Raw genomic sequence first — 21,501 nt, 5'->3', positions numbered from 1 at the left:
TTTCTGGGTGTGAGACTGTTGTTGCACTGCCCACACACAGATCCTGGTCACGGTACAGGGGTATGATCTCAGGGTGAGGAGGAGCACTAGTACAGAGGGGAGCAAGAGTACCCTGGTCACAGTTTGAAGTATTAAACACATCTCTCCTTAGATTATGCCACTTTGGAACAACTGAAAACTTGCAGATCCCTAGAGCTAGCCTGAAGACAGCTGCACAAGGAACCTGAAGCTTTAAACACTGCTCCCTTCACCAAACGTATAGAGCCCAATATTAATAGTTTTTTTTTAATTAAAAGAAAAGAAAAAGACAGGAAAATGAGCAAACAAACAAACAAAAAAAAAGAAACTCAACCTAGAAAGTTATTTTAGTGACAGGACAGAATTAAACTCAGATGAAGTCAATGTTACTGCATCCAAAGCCTCCAAAAAATATGAATTGTTCTCAAAAAGAATTAATGAAGGCATTCAAAAAGGACTTAAGAAATCAAATAAGAGAGGTAGAAAGAAAATTGAGAAAAGAAGTGAGAGTGATATGGGAAAATCATGAGAAAAGAATCAACAACTTGGTAAAGGGGGTACAAAATAATACTGAAGAAATTATTACCTTAAAAAATAGAACAGGACAGTTGATAAGAGGAACAAAATTCCAAAGAAGATAAGAACACCCAGGAGCCATGGAGTGCAGCTAGCCCAGGGCTGGGAGCCTGGCCTCACCCCCAAACACAGGAGTGGAGGGGGCAGGACATGGCATGCAATGGGGGGTGGGCAGGATGATGATGGCATGGGGTCCCTAAAAAAAGTCCAAAAAGGTTCTCCATTACTGTTAGAGCCAAATTCCAGAAGTCCTAGGTCAAGGAAAAAATATTGCAAGCAGCAAAAAAAGAAACAATTCAAATACTATGGAGCCACAGTCAAGATAACACAAGACTTAATAGCTTCGTACATTAGAGAGATGGGCCTGGAATATGATATTCCAGCAGGTAAAGGAGCTGAAACTTCAATGAAGAATCACTTCTTACCCAGCAAAACTGAACATAACTCTTTCCAGGAAAAAATTGATGTTTGATGAAAAAGGACTTTCAAACATACCTGATGAAAAAGCCCAGTGCTGAAGGGAAAATCTGGCTCTTAAATACAAGACTCAAGAGAACCATAAAAAGGCAAACAAGAATGAGAAATCCTAAGACATTCAATAAAGATTAAACTATGTACATCCCTTACATGGTAAGTGGATTACGGTAAGGCCAAAGAACTTTGTCATTATTAGGACAATTAGAAGTATACATAGACAGAGAGAGGGTGTGAATCAAATATGATGGGATGATTTTTTAAAAAATAAAATTAAGGCAAGAGAAAGAGGAATGAATTGGGAGAAGGGGGAAGTGAAAAATAGAATGGGTCATATCATTATACATGAAAGAGCATTCATATTGGAGGGGAAGATGGAGGAAGATGGGTATACCCATCAAATGGGGAATGGCTAAGTATGTTAGAGCATATGATTATACTGAAATACTAAATGGCGAGCAGGAGGAGCTCAGCAAAACCTGAAAAACTTAACATGAACTGAAGCAGAGTGCAATAAGTAGAACAAGGAGAACACTGTAAAGTGAAAGGAATACTTTACAATGGACAACTGTGAATAATAGCGATTCTCAGCAATAAAATGAACCAAAACTATCCCAAAAGATTCATGATAAAAAATGCCATCTTCTTTCAGAATGAACTGACGGAGTCTGAATTCAGACCAAAGCCAAATTTTTTCGCTTTCTTAATTTTTTTGTTTTTGGTTCAAGTTTCCTTCAACAAAAGGATGAACGTGGGAAAATATTTTACATGATTGCACATGTAAAATCAATGAGTGCTTATCATGGGGGGAGGGATTCAAAACTCAAAATTCTTAAAATGTTAGGAACTGTTTTTACATGTAATTGGGGGAAAATTAAAATTAAAAAGGAATATTCTACCTACTTCTTCCCAATGGAAACTAACCTGAATTATGAATTATGTGAAGGAGGAGAGAGGGGAATGGGAGAGTGGAAAGAGAGTTAGATTTGGAGTCAAGGGACCTTTGATTTAAATCCATTCGGAGGCTCTGCCATCAACTACCAATTCAAGTCTAGAGAACCTGCCAGATTGGGGTTGGACTAAATAGCTCTGATGCAAAGATTCCTTAAGGAAAAATTGAGAAGGAAATGGTTACAAGATATTGGGGGGAAAAGGGGCATCCTATGCAAAGGAAGTGGGAAAATGTAATGCTGAATTCAGAGAACAGTAAGTATGCCACTTCGGCTGAACCCTATGAATGAGTAAAGGGGTTTAATAAGTGGAAATGCTAGCTAGAATATGACTATGAAGGGCTTTAAAAGATAAGCTAAGGAGTTTAAATTTTATCTTGGAGGTCAAAAAATGTCAATGAAGATCAGTGTACACAAAGACCTAAGCTTTGGGAATATTATTTTCACACTTGTATAGATGAATTTAAGAGATCATTAGCTATTAAAAGGTAATAATAATAGTAATCCATTAAAAGCACATGAAATAAAATTGGAGACTATGAACAAAGGTGGCGCTAATAAGTGGCACAAGAAAGGTCATACAGTAGGTAAGATTCAAACTTAGGTCCTTTAAGAACAAGACTTCCTAAGAGAATTTATTTTTTGATCTTCACTTTCTAAGGCAAAAAAGTTCAGAGAAAATGACTTAACAATGCTTAGACAATTATAGTTTTAGGTTTTTTTTGTAAATGAGAACATGTATCTCAATGACTAAAACATTCCCTCTCATATGCATCTCAGTCAATGAACCAAAGGTGAACCACTTTAGAGGCAACTAGTTGGTGCAGTGAATAGAACCCTAATTCTGGAGTCAGAAAAACCTGAGTTCAAATATGACTTCAGATACTCACTGGACTCTAGGGAAATCCACATGACCAGTTTTTCTAATCTTTAAAATGAGTCTAGTAAAAGTATCTACCTCTCAAGAATCCTAATGAAGATTTAAAAAGATACTATTTATTAAGTACCCTTTAGCACGGTGGGTAGAATGTAGCAAGTGCTATTTAATAAGTGCTTATTTCTTTCCTTCCACTTCTTCCCTTCCCAAGAACTTTTAATAGAAACCTAGTCTTACGATAACTGAGAGATTAAACTACTAAACATTTACTAGGGCAAATTTCAGAGTAAAAGCTTAACATTGGTTTAAATAAAGGTAGAATATCTAAGAAAACCAAGAGAAACCTTTTCTTTTATATTAGGCAGGTCCATTTAGGTGGGGGGATATAGATAAACGTGATCAGGCAGTACCAAAAGGATCAATAAATTGCAAACAATAGATTAATCATATAAAAGCAACTGCTATAGCACTTCGGTTTAAAATAGTTTACTTTCTCAGTGCCCAGGGTTCTCCTTTAGAGGTCAACAATTTCAGGATGGCTGTCCTCAACTTTCAAGAAAGCACTAAGTTATCATACACACTGCTCTTGGATCATCAAACTTTTCAACTACAGAAGCATTTCCACAGGGCCCATTTTCCTTTTTTATTGAGCAATATACAATTCTAGACAAATCAGTAAACTTCATGGATGAGTAATGATGAAGTCAGTTATACATTAAATCAAAGTTGTTGGATTTTTTTTTTGGGGGGGTGGGGGGTTTGAATCACAGAAGCAAAGAATTTTAATAGTATTCTCAGTTGTTAACCATGCTAATAGGGATTCAAAGCCTTAATTACAGTCAACAGTAATATAAAGAAACTGATAGGAACTTTATAAAAAATAGCCCCCCACCAATAAATACAATTCATTTCAATTAGATTATATATTCCCTAGAATCTTGGTTTTTACTATAACAAGGATTCTCCAAATAGAAAGAAAATTCCTTTTATAATCAATTTTGCTGGAACATATTTACAAGTTGTGGAACTGAGGAATTAATTTTTTCCTTAAAAAGCACAATTTGAAATTTCTTATGTGAAATCAAATTCATAACTCTATCATTATACTTGCCATATTGCTTGGTTTAGTATACCTCAAAGAATTTAGGAATTAATTCCACAAATTGACAGTTTACTTAAAAGGATGTCTTACACAATTTAACTAGTACTAAGTGCTTGCTCTAAAACACTTCCAGCTACATATCTCATCGAGCCCCAATATTTAGTAGATGCCCATGGACCCCTCTAAGCCTCAGTTTCTAACTTGGAGATATTAAGACTCATGCTTCCTACTTCCCAACATTACTGTGAAGAAAGCATTTTGTGAATCTTAAAATGGTTAAGTAAAACAAACAAAAGGTATAATTATGATTGTACCCGCATAGTATCCTAGATGTCATAGAATATGAAATGTAAGAAATCTTTAATGATTACCTTTCGTCCTATTGCTCCATTCTGTTTTTTTGGAGGAGGAGGTTCAAAAATTCTCTGCTGTTGTTGAGGTGGAAGCGTGGAATACAAAGGAATGATTTTAATGTCACCAACCTCTGGACCTAAATCATCAACTTCACGCTTTATTCTCTTACAGGCTTCATCAATTTCCTATGAAAAAAAGTTTAAAGTAAACAAAACCAACATGAATTTAAATATTTTTCAAGTATTTACCATAATCAAGTTCTGTGCAAAGTTTATTTTGTGTATGCCAGCACATTTTTATCTTCATGGATACTGTATTTTCAATTTTGCAACTTAAAACTAATCCAGTGAGCACCAATAGGTTTGCACAACAATCCCAAGAAGCTATGGCTTCCATATTCTAACAAACCCATAAATATGGCCTTATTTGCATTCAACACTCCTTTTTCTTCATGTCAGATTTCCTAATTATTTCTCAACAAATTGTGCTAAAATTGAAATCTCTCACCCAGGAATATTAAACTGTACTCATGACCTTTTCAATTTTCACAATCTAGAAGAAATTGATGGGCAAGATATTTTAAATAAACCAATTAAGCTTTAATGTCACGTATCACTAATGCAATTATATGGAAGATTTGCTTTATTGTACCTAATGAGAACAAACACCTTTATAGTATCAACATGAATAGGCAAGAAATAAACTAAATCCAATGAATAAAAATGTCTAAATGTATCATTAAAAATTGTTAAAATTTTACCAACAAAAATTGTCATAAGCTGAGATAATTTAAGTTTTTGTACAAATTCAATTAGGGTGCACCTTATAATTATTATTTTCATTGTAAATATATTAAAAGAAAGATTAATTGAATACCAAGATGGGAGGTAAAAAAATTATCAGATGTATAGTAATTTACTAGTATGATTTACTCTAGTGGCAACATCTATTTAAATAATTTTCCAAGTACTTAACAAAGTTATGAATGCCAATTTAATTTTTACTAAAACATTAAAAATGATCTACAACCTAGCAGTTAAGAAAGTCAACTAGGGTCAATTCCCATTTAATATGTCTATTACTAAATTATCTAATTTAGGAGGATATTTTTAAAAATATTGACTCTTATCAAAATTTTTAATATTATGGGAAGAACAGTTAGACCAGACCAAAAACAGTGAGGTAGTAACCCAGACTGTAGGCAACTGAACCTTAAAAGCATTGACAAATTAGAAGATATTTCTAAATGTTCAAATAGGAATGTGGTGATGGTAGCTGTGGGAAAGGAATCAAACATATTATCCAAAGAAGATGATGATTGAGAAAACATCAATAATTACTAAGCTGTGTGCCTTTCTTATGTTAAGAGAATGACTTTGAAAATGTCATAATGAAAGCTATTAGGCAGGATTTCTGCAAATGATTAATTATAGAACAATGGACTGAAAGGCTCTGGTGATAGAAGATCTTACTGTGTTTAATGATTACAAAAAGCCACTTGACTCAATGGAATACTATATATTCTTAAGTTTTACTGGAAAAACAATTTTTCATGCAAGTTATTAAAATGATGTAAAAGTGGTTGATAAAATCAAAGATAATGAATAGAATCAAAGATATAAACGATGACTTGTCATTAGCACCTCTGGTAATCAGAAACAAGGCCTAAAAACAGAGATGTCTACACTTATTAAAGGAGTTTATAATACAAATCTAAGCACTATTAAAAAATAATCTATTATACTAAGGGTAGAGTTTTGAATGGGTCTCACCAGTTGTTTATACTCATATACTATATATAACACCACTACTGAGAGCATACCTTAAAGGAGGTAAAAGAGAAAAAAAGGTCTCATAATTCTGAACTGTGGCCTGACCCTCTCTCTGCAGCTAGAATTCCACTCTGTAATCTAAATCTCACAAACCAGAGGATCTATGCTCAAGTCCTGCTTCTACTACTTGTTAACACATGTGGCTATAGCCAGGTTAGGTCTTGGTTTCCTCATTTATAAAATGAATGTGCCCAGAAACTGAAGGTCCTTTAAGAGTTTCATTTTTCTATAGCTGCTCTGTTTGATTTTAACTCCATGAATACATTCATTAACTAAAACATCAACCACCAATTCAGTTTTGATATCCAACACCTCAACAACCTCTGCCACCTTTCTCTTCTGATTGAAGGTTTAGAGGGTGAAGCAATAAACTCCTTCCAAAGCCTACTTTGATAGAGGGCCCAGAACTTTCCAGCTAACTTGATTTTCCATCAGTTGCTCTGCTTGGTTTTAAATCCAAGAATAAGAAAACCTGAGCAAGTCCACCAAGCTGTACTCCCACCCTCACCTAGTTCCTTACAGTTCATTTGTGTATAGTCATTCTCCATTAGATTCTAAGCTCCCTGAGGGTGGGAACTTTTGTTTCCACAGGCTGGTACATAGTAGGCACTTGATGTTTATTAAATTGAATTGAGAGCTCAATATATGAAACTATGACTACTATGTTGTGAGGAAGGAAAGATATGAAGAATTTAGAAAAATTTGTGGAAAAGTTTAAAATGAGGAAGAATGAATTCAGCAGAACTAAGATAAATATGCAACAATTGAACCTGACCTTTGGAAAATATATGCTTCCTGTCTCAAATTAAAGAGAATACATGAAAGATAATGGTTGCAGAATGAAGCATATATTATGAGACAACTTCAATGTTTATCCTTTTGTTTTGCATCTCCATGTTATGAGGGAGAATGGTTTTGTTACTTTGGTTCTTTTTTACTTTTCTTCTTAAAAAGATTGGAGAATACTGGGAAATGTCAGCTTTTCCCTCAAAAAACTATCAGCAAATCTTATTTAAGGAAATTTCCCACTGGCCCAATTATAGCTACAGAATAGTTAAAACAAGTGAATTTATTTATTTTTGTTAAATTGCTCTATGCAAACGATCAACTCTCAACAGTATACTTAAAAAAAAACTTTAAAAAAATTGAGTAGATTGCCCCCTACTGGTTTATTAGTATGCAAATATTCTGCAACTCCTACCACCAAAATGAGAATCAATTTAAGACTTAGCAGACTCAAGTCCTAGGGAGTTGCTTGAGGCATAGAGGTTGTGTCAATGGTGCAGAGTCACAGTCAAAAACTGCAGAACCTAGATTAGAACTCATATAATTTTCTTAACTCTAAGCACTCTACCCACTAAGTTTAGGTTTTATGTACATTTTTGTTTTATTATAAAGAATCATAGAAATAAATAAGTACTCTTCAGTAGAAAATCATTACCCATTTATAGGGCATTAAAAAAGATGAAATTGCAAGGAAATATCACTAATAAAATGCTTTAGATCTCAACAATCATGGAATACAGGCTTCATGATTATATAATAACTGAAAATTTGAAGACATTAAAATCACATGAAAAGTTATGCACAATCCCCTTCATCTAAACCACATTGTTTGCTAAGTACCTATAGTACCAAGGCAGTTTATAATAAAAGGAAAAATTATATCTTTGAAGTAACTGCTCTAGACTTAACAGAAGCCATAAGAACTGGAAAACTTTTTGCATGTCTCCCATGTGCTTATCATTCTAATGTGCACTGTCCTCACTACGGCGATTATTTAAACTTAGTCTAAGCTCAGGACAGGCAAGAATTCCTATTCATTTCCATAAGGCCTACTATAGTTTTTATTTGATGTTTACTGCATAAAATATTCCATAAAAAATCTCTTTCCTTAAATTTTCGGGCACATATTCAGTTAATTTATCCATCTTTTGTTACATTTTATTCTCATCTTAAGTGAAAAGAAAAAGGTAACTCATAGACTAATTAGAAAATAAACTGATTTGGGCCCAGAACAAAAATAAAATACAAAGACGGTAACAAGTCTATTAACGGGTATCTAATAAATCATTGGCATCTATTCTGGAGATAAATTAATTCCTTATTCCTTTCTTTTTACTTATCTAACAGAGGCTAGGTTCAAGTTTACCTTGTGATTATCTAGTAACCAGCATATATTTATTAACCGACTACTATATGCCAAGCACTAATCTAAGCAATGGAAAAATAAATACAAAGAATGAAGTCATCTTTCTTTGAAAGAAATTTACATTTAAATAGGGGTTAGGGGGTACTTATAAAAATATACAGCACATAGATGAAGTGAATTTTTAAAAATACAAAATGGTAAAAAAACTATGGTGGTTTGGAAGGCAGGCACTAACAGATGGAGGAATCAAAAAATGTTTCATGTAGAAGTTATGCTTCACCTACATCTTAAGGGAAGAGAGGATAAGAAGAGAGCACATTCCAAGCATGGGAGACAATCAATAGAAAGACAGGAGTGCTTTAAGGAATGAATTGGAGGCCAGTTTGGCTGGTTCCTGGAAGTAGGGGGATTAATGTACAATCAGGCTGGAAAAATAGGTTGGGGCCAAAGTTGTAAAAGGCTTTAGAAGTTAAATATAGAAGTTTATTTTTGATGTTAGAAGCAATATTGAGCCACTGATGTCAGTTGAGTAGGGGAATCACATGGTCAGATCTATGCTTAAAGAAAATTACTTTGGCAACGGTGTGTGTAGATCACCTAAAATTTTAAGAAATAAGGCAAGGAGATCAATGAGGTGGCTGAAGCAATCATAATAATAACTAACCTATTTATATATTGTCTTGAGTTTTGCAAAGAGCTTTACATATATGAGAAATATTGTCTAAGAAGAAATGGAAATAACTAACAAATGACTGTTTGCATGAAGTGAGGGAGAGTGAGGAGTCCAGGACTATGGTAAATTTACCAAACTAAGCATTTGAAGGATGGTGATTCTGTAGCCAGAGAAAGAAGAGTCTGGAGGGATTTGAGGTAGGGAAGAAGACTCTGAAAAGAAAGTGGGAGTAGGTAAGAGGAAAAGAACCTGAAATAACAGAAGAGTTCCTTTCAAAGGAACTGGAGAGCAAACAGTTGTCATAGTGGAAGAAGGAAAAGGACAACTGTTTATTAGGAGCTAAAAAAAAAAAAGACATTCTCTTTCTGAAGGAGCTGGTGGCTCTAAGGAGGAAGCAACTTCTTTGCTCCCCAAGTTATTATCAAACAGAAGCAGAAAAAATATCAGGAGAGAAAGTAAGAGTAAGTAAAAGTAAACTATCTTAATTAGCATTACTAAGGCAGTAATTTTGGTGACATCAGTATCAGGAAGAGGTTAAACTTTCCTGGGCATAACGTTAAGAAATACCAAAGAATTTATCAAAATTTGTCAAAATGAATGACCACTACCCATTTCTAATGATTCATATGAGCAATAACGATAGTACTGAAATGAATTCAGAAAATATTGGCCAAAGTCACAAAGTCTTCAGAAATAAACTGAAGATCCATATGGGACACAAGGTGAGTTTCCTTCAATCCCATCCACTTTGCAAGGAGAGCATAAGAAAAGTCAATTACAAACATCAACAGCAAAAGAACGTGATACATATTTCTAAGCATGGATCAGTGTAAGGATGACAGATATTTATCAAGGAAGAAAAGACAGCTAACAAAGTTACGAATTGTATTTCTTTGAACTAAAAAAGTTTTGTGTCCGGCATATCTAATTTAAAGAACTTTAAACTAAAAAGGATGAATGCATAAAGAGCATGTATATCTTTATATATCCACCATGCAAGCTATAGAGGACATTTATCACGAAAGAAGATTAGCAATAAAGATCTTCAGAAATTCAGAATCACCACAAAAAAAGACCCAGAAATTAAATTCATAAAATGTCATTCATCAAATATCCAACATTTAGGCAATAATTAAAAGGAAGTGAATTAGGCCATGGTTATTGCTGAGCCTTGGTGGAATGAAACTCATGAATAGAATATGGTTAAAGCTATTCAAAAGAAACAGGGTACTTAGGGAATAGGAGGAATGATTAAGAGGATAGTTGTTCATACCACAGAACAGTGAATATTGGAAATCTTCCTTTCAGATATGCTTTCATTTCAAGTGAATAGCCTGTTAACCCTAATTCTAGTAAGTAGAGAATGCAAAGGGATATTTTTAAACTGGGTGAATTGAGTGTCCATTACTTATAGCAGCTCTCACTTTACCTCCAAATCTAAAAGAATAAGACCAAACAACAAGAATGAAACAACAGTGGAAAGCCCACTGGCACTTTAGTCAGTTTGTATTCTCTTGTCTTTGACACATTCTATCTTCTTGTGTGACCGTGGGCAAGTTTCTTAAGCATCCTATGTGCTTAAGAGGTGGGAAAAAAAAGAATCTTTAAATTAAAAGATTTCTTAGGTTCTCCAAAGCTCCCGATCTGATTCTAAGATCTTGGCATCACAAGATGAACTGGGGAGTAAATATATATTGACCTGAATACATCTAATATTATGCAAGGAAATTTTTGTTCATACCTACTAAAGTTATACATAAAAAAGGTTATATACACCATTATGAACTACTAGTAACAGATGTGTTCATATCCACTCTAATAACAAGTTACTTTAGTTTTATAAAATGAAAATACCTCTTGTCCAGTAAGGAAAAGAAGGAGGTCTCCTTCCTCCTCTTCACACATATGAATTTGTATCACAGTTCGAATGGCTGCTTCAAGGTAATCTCTCTCTGGTTCTGGAGTATAAAAAATCTCAACTGGGTGTGTACGGCCAGGGATAGTTAAAAGGGGACAATTATCAAAGTAGATCTGAAATTTCCCCGCATCTAAAGTAGCACTCATAACAATAACCTGAAAGGAAAAAAGAAACATTAAAATTATATTGATGTCAGGGGGCAGCTGGGTAGCTCGGTGGATTGAGAGCCAGGTCTAGAGACGGGAGGTCCTAGGTTCAAACCCGGCCTCAGACACTTCCCAGCTGTATGACCCTGGGCAAGTCACTTGACCCCCATTGCCTACCCTTACCACTCTTCCACCTATAAGTCAATACACAGAAGTTAAGGGTTTAAAAAAAAAATTTTTTAAAAATTAAAAAAAAAATTATATTGATGTTATAGAAGAAAGTATAAAGTATAACTTGAAATACTACCCTTTATTTTGGTTGTTAAAGCCAATAATACTGAATAAATATGAAATATTTAGTTAATATTAAAACATTGAATTCAAATGGAAAATTTTGGATTAATGTTCCTGGATACTTAATTCTTCTAAATCCTGCTCTTCTATAGGTAAAAATATCCTTATACTTAAAAAAAACAAACAAACAACAAAAAAACAAACAAACAAACAAACAAACAAAAAAAACAACAATTTATTCTAGGTGCCTACTTTTGCTCCAAGTCACTTAAGTAGTGATATTTCTCTTACTCAAGCACTCATGAATCTTGGCTTAACCCTACTCTACCTATCATCTCCAACAACATGCTCCTTAAAACTAAATAATCTTTGATATACTGCCCCTGGCTTCTTCTTTTCAAATAACTTCTCCAAGTTTATTAATTTAAAATTTTCCTTTCAATCAGCAAAAATCTGCTTGATAGCTGGCACCTATACCTGAAATATGTACAAGTTTAGGTCTCTATGCTCCAATGGGAGCCCTTTTTGCCCTGGAACAAATGTTCCAATTTCCCAAACTGGATTCAGCCTCAGTGTTCTCTAAATCTCTTTGGAAAAATTGTGATCTAGAGTTCTGCTGTACTTCTTACTACTGATGATATCTTGGTTCCATTTCTCTCCTGGAGACCAAGTCTCTTCTTTCCCTCTTTTAACTCTAGAGAAGCCAGAATGAAAATGGACCTACATATCAGTTACCCTGCTGGCCTCAAGTCTGGGACCAGGGCCATGGTAGGGAGGTGACAGTATAAGTCAAGACACTCAAGTCAATGTTTAAGAATATTGCTGGTTATGGAACAACTAAAAATTTAAAAATCCTATCATATAGCATATCCTTTAACTTACTTTCTGTCCTAGATGCTAATATTATATGAGGTTTCCTGTGTCCTAGCTCTCCCTACCATAGTACTCTTAAAAGAAAAGAAGAATTATAATTTGAGTCTAGACTTTAAAGGGAAAAAATTACAAAGGCTATTTAAAATGTTTTTAAAAGACTAGGAAGAACATTATCAAAGAAAACCCAAAAAAACCAAATTCCAAATAGATGAAAGCAAGGAAAGAAAAATCAATGAAAAATGCTGAAAATTTTAATTGGACATCTTTGGAATTTATTTTTTACCTATACTACAGAAGTCAGTACAGAAGTACATTTAAGGCAAAAACTTATGCTTAAAATAAATTGCAAATATTTTCTTTAAATTTCAGAACTAATGTAGGCTCTCAGTATTTTTTTAAATGCATGGATGTTTTGTAAATGGCATATATATCTTACCTTTAAATCTGATCTTTGCCTCACAACTTCCTTCAAAACTCCCATTAGAATATCTGTGGCCAAAGTCCTTTCATGAGCTTCATCAAGGATTATAACACCATAGCGCTCTAGAAGGGGATCATTCATGGCTTCTCGAAGCAACATTCCATCTGTCATATATCTGAATTTGAAAATAAGCACCGATTAATCAGAAGTCAATGTGCTACTTAAATTTCAATGTACAGTGCTCCCTCACCTATCACCAAAATTATGTTACAGAGACCCCCACAACAGATAAAATTCTGCAAAGTAGAGGCTTTACATTTATTATATATATATATATGTATATATTTTAAGGCTTTATAAACCCTTTCCATTCTCCTATAAACCTTTTCACACTCTTATTATCCTATAGTCACTGAGCCAACCAGCGATCAGAATACAGAACATAGCGCTGTGGTTGGTCGCCTTTCATTCCATCAGCCAACAGTGTGCTGTTGTAACTCCATCTTGTAACTCCGTGATACAAAATTAGATTAAAAAAACAAACAAACAAAAAACCATAATACAGTAAAGCCGTGATAAGTGAACAGCAATATAGGAAGAGACAATCGTACATGAAATAAAAAGTTAAGTATTGCTATTGTTTTTAAACAATACACAAAGGTCGAGTTGGGAGGAACCTCATAAGCAACCAAATCCCAATACCGACCTACTTGAGAATCCCCTCTATCAGACACGTACGTACCAAGCATTTTGTATGGGCATGGAGGATATTAATTCTGAAATTTCCTCTTGGGAAGATTCTGACATTAAAGACAACAGGGACAATGTATAGTTGTTGCTATACATGAATTCTGACATTAAAGACAACAGGGACAATGTATAGTTGTTGCTATACATGAATTCACATCACTCAAATTTGACTAATAGAAATCCACATACTAAACAAACGTATGTTAATGTCAATAGTACTGTATTCTTTCTGCTCCTGCCTCGCATCTTGGACTTCTGGGGCCTCTTTACCCCCTATACAAAACAAATACCAAAATCAAAATACTTTCCAAGCAAATGGGATCCCTTGAAAGACTACCTACTACTGGGAGAGGAAATCTTTGCACCCTTGCCCCACCGATGTGTCTATCTTCCTTTGGTCCTTATTCAGGTACTACACATCTCCTCCCTGGCCACTATATGTTCCTTCTCTTGCTCTCACTTCTCTGTTCTTGGCCCCATGTCCTTGAATCATGCAGTGGCCCCTATCCAACCTTCCTCCTTCCCTTCCTGGCAGCCTAGGGCAAATAAGCATTACAAAAAAAAATAATAATAATAAAATAGATTTACATAGCAATCTGCAGAAAGGTATGTTTATGTAAAGCAAAAATCGCCTGCATATACCAATAAACATAAAGGTAATAAATACAATATTATATATCAAAGAGTTTGAGAGGAAGTATTTTGGCAACTGAAGCAGTTTCTTAACTTGGGATGTGTCAGCTTGTTTTAAAAAATATTTTAATAACTGTATTTCAATATAATTGGTTTTATTTTCACATTTAAAAACAGTAGTCTGAGAAAGGATCCCAAAAGCTTCAGAATGCCAAGAAGGTCCACAACATAAAAAAAATTGAATTCAATTAAAGGGATCAAGAAAGGCTTCACGTAGATGATAGAAATGGAGCTGTAACTTAAAGAGAGGGATTTTATATAGCAGGTGAAGGGAGCCTATTGCAAGAATGACCACTGTTGCAAAACTCCTAGGGAAAAAAGTCACCTGCATTCAACTGTTTCTGTTTCCTCACTTACTATTCATCTGCCAACACTTTTGCAATGTGGCTTCAATCTATCCTATCCAAATGAAATTCTTCCCTTCAAAGTTACCAAATATCTCGTATTTAAAAAAGCTAACATCTTTTTTCTGTCCTTCTTGATCTCTATCTGGCATTTGATACCACTCTCCTGGATGGATTTTTAACTGCACTACTTTCTTCTGATTCTCCTGTGTAAATTGTTCATTCTTAGTCTCTTTTGTTGGGTTACCTTTTTATAGCTTGCCTCTTAACTATGGATATAATCAAGGGCTCTACCCTTTCTGGGTGACTGCATGAATTCAAACATTATTTCTGTACAGATGACACTAGGATATAATAAACAAACTGCTCTCATCTCTTTTCTGAGGGCCACTCTGACATCACCAAATACTGCATGACATTTCCATCTGGCTATCTCATTGGAAGTCACCACAAACTCAAGAATGTGTCTGCACACAAAATGAATAAACAAATGTCCTATGCATCCTTGTTTCTTTTTAAATTTTATCCTATTCTCTTCTGTTAATTTTCTTTTAAAGACTTCAAAGACTTTACTTTCTTCCAGCTCACTTATTCCTCACATGGCCTCCTCAATTGGAAAATAAAGCAAAATTTGTTAACAAATATGAATATTCAGGCAAAACGAATTCTTGCATTGGTCATGTCCCCAAAGTACCTACATATACTATATCTCTGTCAGGAAGGACATAGGTGGCATGTTTGTTGAGTCCTCTGCAATTAATGTTAGTCATGGTATTAAGATGTTAAGAGTTCTTAAGTCTTTCAAACTTGTTTTTCTATACAATGTTGGTATTGGGATTGTTCTCTTTGTCTAGTCAATATACTTTGCATCAGTTCCTTCCAGGTTTCTCTGAAACCACCTCTTTTTAACTTATCTTACAAAGCAATATTCTATTATTATTGTTTTAATTTAGATGCTCAATTATATATGACTTCATGAACTCATTTAAGGTTTTAGTGGCAAATATATTAGAATGGTTTGCCATTTACTTCTCCAGCTCATTTTACTGATGAGAACTGAGGCAAGCAAAGTTAAGGGACTTTCCCAGTGTCACACAGCTAGTAAGTATCTGAGGCCAGATTTTAGCTCAGGAAGAGTCTAACTCTAGGTCCAGCATGCTATCCATTGCCTTAATTTGTTAAGTCATTTCCTAACTACTTGGTAATCTTCGCAGCTTCTAGGTTCTTTGCTTTAGCCAAAAGGGCTGTTATAGTTTTATGCAATTTGTTTTCCACCTTCTTTGATTTTCTTGTGACATAGTCACCATGCTTTTGTACAGTCTATCTTTCATGCCTAGAATACTCTCCCTTAATTTTTACCTCTTTGAGCATATCCAGCACCATCATTTCAAGAGCCACATACTATTTGAAACTTATTCTGTTTTCCCCATAGTTGTCAGTGCTCTTTTCCTCTACAAATTAATTCCGTATATTTATAGTATACTTTCCACACTCCCGGTAGAAGCTAAGCAATTAATACATGCTTGGTGAACTGAATTTTTTTGAAAATCTAACTTTGTTTTTATCTGCATTAGTGCTTACTATATCAGTGTTATTTCAAAAGAATATTTTATATCATTAAATATTTCCCAATTACATGTAAAAAATTTTAACATTCACATTAAAAAAAACAAACCTCTCTTCCATCCTATAATTATCTACATCTTTATTCCCATAAGTTGGAATGTAAATTAACTATTTTCAAGGTAGTCTTCTTTGTAAATGCTTATCATGAGCACTGCAATATTAGATGACTCAAGGTTCAATGAAATTACATTGCTTATTGTCTTTCAACCTAAGATAAAAAAAACCAACTTTGCCAATACTGTTATCAACTTCTCCAAGAATCTTTTGAGTCATCTATTTAGCTTCATTTCACAGAAAATATATCAAGATTAATATGATCTAGTTCCTCAAGCAGTATGTCATTTTGCTAGGTACTGGTTATGGTTTTTATATTTATGAGCACCAAAAGTTAAAGTTAAAATCTGTAGGTTTCCTAAAAACTGTTTAAACCTCTACCCTTTTTTCTGCCACCATTTACTACAAAACTGTAAGAAATCTGTAATACTAAGGCCCATTTTGTATTTGTTCATTTGTTGCCATCTAGAAGTAGACAGTTATTGGTGACAGCTTCAACAGAATCAGGCTAGTTCTCAAAAAGCTAAGTTTTTTGCTACACAAGTGTAGAATAGAAATAATTTTAAATCTACTTTGATATTTTATCTTTACTAGTCATTTAAAAGTCATTTTTAGATTATATCTTTTCCAGATTATATGTTAATATAATTTTTAATAATCATTTCTGACATTTTGTGATCCATATTCTCCTTCCATCCTACCCCCCCCCCAAGAAGGTAGGCAATATGGCAGAGGTTACACATGTGCTATTATATAATACATATTTCCATGTTTGTCATACTGTAAAAGAAGTCATATTTATAACTGGGAAAAAAGCTCATGAAGGAAATGAAGTGAAAAATGACATGTTTCAATCTGCATTTAGACTCCATCAGTACCTTTTATAATCAGTGGATAACTTTTTTTTGTCATGAACCCTTTGGAGTTGGCTTGGATCTCTACCAGTCATTTTAATCATGTTTTCTTGAAGCCATTACTCCTTCGCTAATTAAAAAAAGATGTGCCAATACGAAATGCATCAATATTCCAAGTACAGAAACAGAGTTAAATTATGCGGTTTTATTATTTTATATTCAGAATATTCCAAAAGTCTTAATGCAATTTTAAACTCAGTTCTTGGCATTCACTCTAACTATAAAGTAGATAGGTACTTTTGTTATGAAAAATCCAGGACAAAGGAAGAGGAAAAAATGTAATAAATAACTAATCCCTTTCTGGTTTAGAGCAGTGATGGCAAACCTTTTAGAGACTGAGAACTCAAACTGCACCATCACCACATATGAGCCCTCTTGCCTTGCCCCAGAGACAGGGAAGGGAAGCTCTCCCACTGGATTGCTCAGCAGAGGGGTGCATGACATGAATGCATTTGGTGAGGAAGGGAGCAACTCTCTCTGGCACACATGCCATAGGTTTGCCAGCACAGGTATAGGGTATTACAAGATCAACAAAGTGCAAGTAGGTATGGGTCATCCAAAAAACATAGCTATTGATTTAACTACTTTGAAAAAAGTACTCAACTGAAATGGGATCTCAGCTCTTATTTCCTTAAACTCAATATAACATGCCTGATTTGTCTACTGAAAAGAAAGGTTAAAATGAAATTTCAGGCAAGCCAAAACTAGCCAGAGAACTTAATAAATAGAAAGCTAAAAAAAGAGATCATCAGTGTGTACACACTGTGTGTGTGTGTGGGGGGGGATAAATTCACCAAACCCCAGGGTTGTGGATATGAATGGAAGCAACATAGTTCTGTGGTTTTCTAAAAATTAACTTCATTATATAGGGTCTTCCAAAAGTCTTCATGCAATTTTAAAATTTAACAGCTTTAAACTGTACTAAGACTTTTGGAACAACTTGAATAAGACTGAAAGGAACCATATTAAAAAGATATTGTGTTTGATTTAAATTCTTTCCCAATTCTGATTTAAATTCTTTCCTGATTCTGATTTAAATTCTTTCCCAATTCTAGTCTGTCTGTTTCTCTCTTTTAAATCCTTAACTTTTGTATATTGGCTCATAGGTGGAAGAGTGGTAAGGGTGGGCAATGGGGGTCAAGTGACTTGCCCAGGATCACACAGCCGGGAAGTGTCTGAGGCTGGATTCGAACCTAGGACCTCCTGTCTCTAGGCCTGACTCTCAATCCACTGAGCTACCCAGCTTCCCTCTCTGATCTTTCACACTATCCATGAGGCATCTAATAAAATTAGACCATAAAAACAAACAAAAGTTCATTGAATAGGCAAATTCCTCTGGAAATACATATTGTGTATAGTTCAAGGGGGGAAAGATACCGCAAAACTTTTCCTATGTTTCTTGACAACAGGAACCAAAAACTTAAGAAATACAACTGTTGGGCTAAAAAAAAATCTACAGGCATAGTATGCTCCCAAAAAATTAAAAATAATTCACACACAATGCTAGTTAGTTTTTTGAGTGTAGAGGCTGTTTCCTTTTGTCTTTCTATGCCCAGTACCTGCCTTGCTAGCATAATGCCCTGCACATATGAAGTCAATAAATACTTAATGAATACATGAAATCAATCTTTTCATTCAAAAATAAGACCTTAGAAAACTGAAGCTGTGAAATAACAATTTTGGATTCATTTGTAAATTCAACTACCATATAAAGAAGCAAGCCCCACAAGCTACTTTTTTGGTGGTTAATAAGGCACATTAGAAGCAATATTAAATATTTAGCAAATTGTTCAGCATGCCAAGTGATCCTCTACTTACAGTAAAGAATAAATGTACATTTCAATCCACTAAAATGAATGTCAAATGAATATAACCTACTTCCTTATTTGCAAAGAAACTTTACTCTTTTTCCGAGAAATCATTAATTAAAAGGCCTGCCTAGTAGGTTGTATTCCATACAATCTGACAACTACCTCTTTCGAGCTACACAACCTATCTCCTTTACTACATAACCTCATAGCTCTATTAAAAAAAAACCAACCGACAAATACTCTTGCTTCCTTATCTATCCATCTAAAAAGTCTGTCCCTCTTTCAAGGCCCAGCTCAATCCTATCAATTCGAATATGTATTTTCAGATCACCACAAGCCCAGGTTATTACTCCATTCATCCTACGCAGCATTTAATGTCAATAACTGTAGTCAAAGGATGGAGTAGACCTGAAGAGGACCCAGTAAAAAAAAAAAAAAAACATTTGTATAGTTTCTTGAATTTGATCATGATAGCTTTAAACTAAAAAAGGAAAGCAGAAGGAAAAAAATTGTTCACTTAGATTTGTCAGTCTTTGTACCCTTAAAATGGCAGATACAATAGGGTAACTGGGTCTTAAAAGATTTTAAAATAATTAAAATAGAGAGTCAATTGTCAATTTTGTCTAAATAATTACTGATGAAACCTGAACAGGCTCAACTAGAAGTATGCCTTTATTCAAAATGAAAATAAACAAGAACGGTTTGAATAGGATTGTCTAGAATCTGAGGGGAGGAAAACTACTTGAGAGCATTTGGAAAAGGAGCAAAAGCAATAGCAATAAGTAAGTAAATATTCAGCACTTATGATATGCCAGGCATTGTGCTATGAACAGGAAAAAAGGAAAAGCATACATTTTTAATGAGAGTTTAGGGTTAGGAAGGGGACAATGTGTAAATTAGTGCACACAAGATAGGTCTGTCTATCTATCTATCTATCTATCTATCTATCTATCTATCTATCTATCTATCTATCTATCTATCTATCTATCTACGTAAAGAAAGAAGAGAGAAAATCATCTGAGAGGGAAAGGCATGCAAGGTGGACAAGACATAGCACACAACTTAGAATGGCAACTAAATATTAGTCTTGGGTCATGAAGGAAACTCAGAACATTAGATGGAGGTGAAGGAGCAAAACATTCCAAGCTTTAAAACAGTCAATACAGAGGCACCAGATTCCCTATGTGATAAAGATGGCCATTACTTGAAAAACCTTTACAACAAGTCTAATATCCTAAAAATATCCTCCCTAAATTAAAAACTATAGCGACAATGATGACTTAATATTTTGTTTTAACCTTTTTATAATTTCCCCACTATTTTTATCCTTATTTTACCTAGAATATAAATTACTTTAATCATTTCAGTTCTAGAAGACCCAGGCATTTATTCTCCAGAGATCACTTAAAATACAAAAAGATATCAGAAGCCTGATTGTTGCAATTACAAGGTATGACTTAAGAGGACTAAGGATATACCATACTTCCCATTTCTTCTAGAGAAATGAGGGAATATATTTGTAGAAGTCACATATTTTAGACATGTCTAATGTGTTAATCTGCTCTGACTAATTTGGTTAATGATCTCCATACCCATCTTTTGGAGTTTTCTATCCAAAGTGCTCAAACATGGGGCAGGTAGGTGGCTTAGTGGGTTGAGATCCAGGCCTAGAGATGGGAGATCCTATGTTTAAATCTGGCCTCAGCTACTTCCTAGCTATGAGACCCTGGACAAGTCACTTAACTCCCATTGCCTAGCTCGTACTGCTCTTCTGCCTTAGAATCAATACATAGTACTGATTCTAAGATGGAAGGTAAGGATTTAATTTTTTTTTAAGTGCTGAAACATGTTAATCTCACCAAGATATCCTAGAATAGGTTGATACAAGAAATTACCTTGGTGAATCTGTCCCTGCAACAAATTAATTCTAAAGGTGAGTAAAAAAGATACTTTCTTTATAAAAATAAAAGCTACCAGTCTAATGAAGTTAACTTCTGGTTCTCAATGCAGAAATTTTCAAGAATGGGTCTCTCTACCCTTTATTAATTTTAAGATGGCTCACCATCTAGCACCTTAGCCATACAAGCAATGAGTAAATTTACATTTTCAAAAATGACTCATAAAAGGGATACATGGTAAATTTCTGATTTCCTGATAAACTAGTACTAGTTTGATGAAGGAGCTTTCAGAGAACAGTAGGTTACACTGGAAACCATAAGTGATATAAAAACAAAAGATATCAAATGAAAAAAAAAATACCAGCAAGGTACAGGATTCAAAGTACTTACAGAAAAAAGGAAATGGAACACTTAATGGCCATATGAAAATAACAAAAAATTGAAATTACATGCAGTAGCCACTTCTATTAAAATGTAATATTAAATATCATACCATTAAAGGATATTTTAAGTAAATCAGAGGAGCATGGAAATATTTATCTGTTAGATCTATGGATAAGGAAAGGCTATGTGACTAGATAAAGAGGATAAAGGGAGTTTTGATTTCATGAAATTAAAATGTTTTTGCGCAAGTAAAATCAACTTAGACAAAATTGAAAGTAAAGTCAGACATGGGGAAATGTACAGCAAATTTTATAAATGCCACATTCCTCAAATGATAAATGGTAAAAGGATATGAAGAGGCAGTTTT

At 34.2% G+C, this 21,501-nt stretch overlaps 1 protein-coding gene across 1 annotated transcript in view; it reads right to left on the bottom strand.

Moving 5' to 3' along the window:
- DHX15 (DEAH-box helicase 15) overlaps nt 1-21,501 on the bottom strand; it is a 71,705-nt gene that overhangs the window by 26,140 nt on the left and 24,064 nt on the right. Inside the window, exons 4-6 of the mRNA XM_044680379.1 lie at nt 12,676-12,835; nt 10,863-11,081; nt 4,369-4,536 (exon numbers count right to left, since the gene is read on the bottom strand). Coding sequence (XP_044536314.1) covers nt 4,369-4,536; nt 10,863-11,081; nt 12,676-12,835 — 547 coding nt within the window. The remainder of the gene's footprint in view (nt 1-4,368; nt 4,537-10,862; nt 11,082-12,675; nt 12,836-21,501) is intronic.

This window comes from Gracilinanus agilis, chromosome 6 (genome assembly GCF_016433145.1).
Source record: "Gracilinanus agilis isolate LMUSP501 chromosome 6, AgileGrace, whole genome shotgun sequence".
NCBI lineage: Eukaryota > Metazoa > Chordata > Mammalia > Didelphimorphia > Didelphidae > Gracilinanus > Gracilinanus agilis.
This window is presented reverse-complemented; position numbering and strand designations above follow the sequence as displayed.